Source organism: Sturnira hondurensis, unplaced genomic scaffold (genome assembly GCF_014824575.4).
Source record: "Sturnira hondurensis isolate 20B ecotype Veracruz unplaced genomic scaffold, ASM1482457v3 Scaffold0020237, whole genome shotgun sequence".
NCBI lineage: Eukaryota > Metazoa > Chordata > Mammalia > Chiroptera > Phyllostomidae > Sturnira > Sturnira hondurensis.
Window position 1 is genome coordinate 629,909 of NW_028092868.1, and position 3,672 is coordinate 633,580.

General features: G+C 59.1%; 1 protein-coding gene across 1 annotated transcript; it reads left to right on the forward strand.

The window, feature by feature from the left end:
- The first annotated feature begins 899 nt into the window (after window positions 1-899).
- NEUROG3 (neurogenin 3) lies at window positions 900-1,538 on the forward strand. The gene has a single exon (XM_037029387.1). The coding sequence runs from the start codon at window positions 900-902 to the stop codon at window positions 1,536-1,538; it is 639 nt and encodes a 212-aa protein (XP_036885282.1).
- The last annotated feature ends 2,134 nt before the right edge of the window (window positions 1,539-3,672 follow it).

Genomic DNA, 3,672 nt, shown 5'->3' on the forward strand with positions numbered 1-3,672 from the left:
GGATTAGCGGCTGCTCTTCCGAGCGCGGAGTCAGGATACCTGGCGCCTTGTTCCACCTCTTGCTGTGTGTGACCTGGGACAACCCGCCGCCCTCTCTGAACCCAATTTCCCCATGTGTGACACACGAGATCGGCCTACCCCTAAGGCTTCCAAAGCCCCCGTCAGGGCACCAACAGGGGCTCTGGACGAGGGCCCAGGAAGCGTGGAACACTAGGAAAGCGGTCTGGGACCGCCAGACGCGAGCCAGACGCGAGCCAGACGAGCCTCTTCTCACTGGGCGAGGTTCTTTGAGGAACTGAGAGTTGCTGGGACAGAGCCCGCGGGGAGAAAGCAAACAGAACAGCACTCCCCTCCCCCTTAGTGCGGAATCCAGCTGTGCGCCGCGGGGGAGGAGCGGGCTCGCGTGGCGCAGCCCCGGGGTCGCGACGCTGATAGGCCGGCGGCGGCAGGCCGCGGCGGGGCAAGCACGCTCCGGGCCCCCGCAGAGCAGATAAAGCGTGCCCGGGAGCACACCACTCCCAGCTCAGGAAATCCGCCAGGTCTTGCAGGCGCGCCAAGAGACAGCAGCAGGCGCCCAGGACCCCCTCGGCGTTTCGCTTCTGCACCACGGCGGGAACTCCCAGGCGGCGGCGCAAGAATCTCGGCTGAACTTGGCTACGCAAAGGCCAGATCAGCTCACAGCAGTGCTCAAAGCCCTCCGCTTTCTACCCTTCTGCAAACGGGAACAAGGTAACACCTGGAAGCCGCAGAGCGGCGTTGGAAGGGGAAAGGGTTAGGGTTCTTTGATCAGGCGGGGGTGGCTTTTTTTGTTTTTATTTTTCTCCCACCTGGACCCGCGATGGAGAACTGCGTCCAGGTGACCGACCCACGTTTGCCCGTACCTCTTACCCCGCCGCAGGATGGCGCCTCATCCCTCGGGTACGCCAGCTGTCCAAGTGACCCACGAGACGGAGCAGCCCTTCCCAGTCGCCTCGACCGAAGAAGTGACCTGCATCGTGTCCGCTCCGCCGAGCCCCACTCGCGCGTCAGGGGGCTGCATCGAGGCGGAAGGGAGCGGCTGCCGAGGTGCCACCAGGAAGCTCCGGGCGCGGCGTGGGGGACGCAGCCGACCCAAGAGTGAGTCGGCTCTGAGCAAGCAGCGGCGGAGCCGACGCAAGAAGGCCAACGACCGGGAGCGCAACCGCATGCACAACCTCAACTCCGCTCTGGACGCGCTGCGGGGCGTCTTGCCCACCTTCCCTGATGATGCGAAGCTCACCAAGATCGAGACGCTGCGCTTCGCCCACAACTACATCTGGGCGCTGACGCAGACGCTGCGCATAGCGGACCACAGCCTCTACGGGCTGGAGCCGCCCTGCGAGGAGATGGGCAGCCCGGACGGAAGCTCCCCGGGAGACTGGGGTTCTCTCTCCTCCCCAGTCTCCCAGGCGGGCAGTCTGAGTCCTGCCGCCTCGCTGGAGGAGCGCCCCGGGCTGCAGGCTCCTGCCTCCCCTGCCTACCTGCGCCCCGGCGCCCTGGCTTTTTCGGACTTTCTATGATGGCCTATCGGCCGCTGGGTGGTGGGTGCTGGAAGAGGGTCCAGAATGTGGCGCCGGTGGCCCTCACACAGACTTGCTCCTTCTGTCTCTCCTTCTCTGACCCCTGGCTGGCCCAGGTGCTGGTAGGGGTGGCCGGCTAGTTCAACCCCCCGTCCTCTGGGCAGTGCCAACTGCTACATTCTGCCGCTGCCCGCGCAAGTGGGCACTGCAGGCCGCGCACCTTTTAGGCCCCCTCCCTGCAGCCACCCCAAAATCTCGTGCAAAAAAGACGAGAATGGTAGCACTACACAGCGGAAGATGCTCTCCGCCTCAAGCCACCCTACCCTCACTCAGTGTGTCTCCTACCAGCCTTCCCCCAACGTGATTTAATCCAACACTTGGTCTCTGAGCGTTCGCTCACCTCGCCCAGCGCGTCTCTCCCAAGACGCGGCTGAACTCCTACTCTACTCCCTGTCAAGTTCTGGGGTTTGGGACTGCCCCACTCTGCCTTAATCCACGAAGGCGGTTTTTGCCTTTTTCTTGCACTTTTCTGAGCCACTGCAGGGCTGGAGACCGAACTGTGAACGGGTCTCACAGTACTCCCCCCATCTTGCCCCCGGAGTGCCTTCCCGCCCCCCCCACCTCCATCTCCCTACGACCTGGAGAGCCCGTGTCTTTAAAAAAAATCAGTTTGTAAATTATATGATATCTTGTTTAAATGAATTTTGCTACTGTAAATTATATGGCCCCCGCCCCCTGTTTTACACTTTGTATTTATTGATGACATTTCAAAGAAGGAATAGTCTATATTTTGTACATAAGATTGTTTAGGGACTGGTGAATGAGATTTTAAGCCAATTAAAAAAGGAACCTCCAGAAGTTTGAGCAAGGTGTCTGGACCGTGCAGAGGGGAGGGCGGCAGCAGCCTCTGCAGCTGCGATGCGATGGGGGAGGCACCTCTGTCCAAAGAGAGCAATGAGACTTTCTGGGGGCCTGGGGGCCTTCCTCTGGCCTGGGCTAAGAGGCTGTGGTACTAGGCCGAAAACTGGGCAGATTGAGTTTGGAGGGCAAATCAGCTGTACACGCTTGGAAAATAAGAACTGGAAGCCTTTGGCCCAGAACCCTTGTTTTATTTATGGGGTAGCAACTTGTCTTATTCCAAACGGTGGTCTAGAAAAAAGACACGCCTCCAACTAGGGACACTCACTGGCCTTGATGACCCTTTCCCCGATGCCACTGGCCTGAATTCAGTTGCCTTATGGGGAAGAGAGAGAGAGTGATAAATAACCCCACCGCAGAATCAGAGACCTCCCGGTAACGCCCCTGGCCGGCTGGGCATCCCACAAATTTTCCCAAACTGCTTCATGTCCCAGCGCATCTTCTGAGTGTGTTTTGCGCATCCAGCCTGGGGTGGCGGCCCAGTGACTTGTGGACCTAAGCCATGGGAAGTAGAGAAGGTGGAGGGTCCCTCTGTAATGTCTGCCCCACCCCCCGCACATCTAGCAGCCTTGACTGCAAACTTGTCAAGAAATTGTTCAAGGTTTCCAGCTACTCTTTCTTCTGTACTCTCAAGGTAGAACAGGATTGGTGCGCGGTGGTGACTGAAATCTGTCCCCGGGACACCGCTCCTTGGCTCCCAGCATCCCCAGAACCTCTGGGGGTAGATACGAGCTCTAAGCATCCGCAGAGTCCATCTGGCAAACGGCAACAAGAAAATGGAGGGCTCGCACTCCCTTTTCTCTCTAGGGGTTGAACCCCAGAGAGAATTCCTTGGACCGGCCCTGGGCGCCTGGGGAAGAAACGGCCCGCGTCGGCGGGGAGCAGCTGCGGTCAGAGGCCTGGAGATGGTAGGTCGCTTTCCAGCGCGTTAGAGCGCGCAAAGGTGGCGACTTTGCAAGGGTTAGCGACCCTTGTGCCCTGTGTCTCTTACGCCCTCTCCGTTTAAAACTGAACTTTTCTGCTCTCCTCTACTCCTAGGTCCTTAAAGGTACCTCGCAGAAGATACATCTTGGTTATCAGGGATTGGATTTGGGGGTGCCAGGGGCGACAGCAAACAGACTAACGAAACGTGTTTGGTGTAGCGGCTTTATCTGGGAGGCAACAATTAATGGGTTATTAGTGACCTCTGCAGCAGCCAACTCTCCACCCGGGTGCC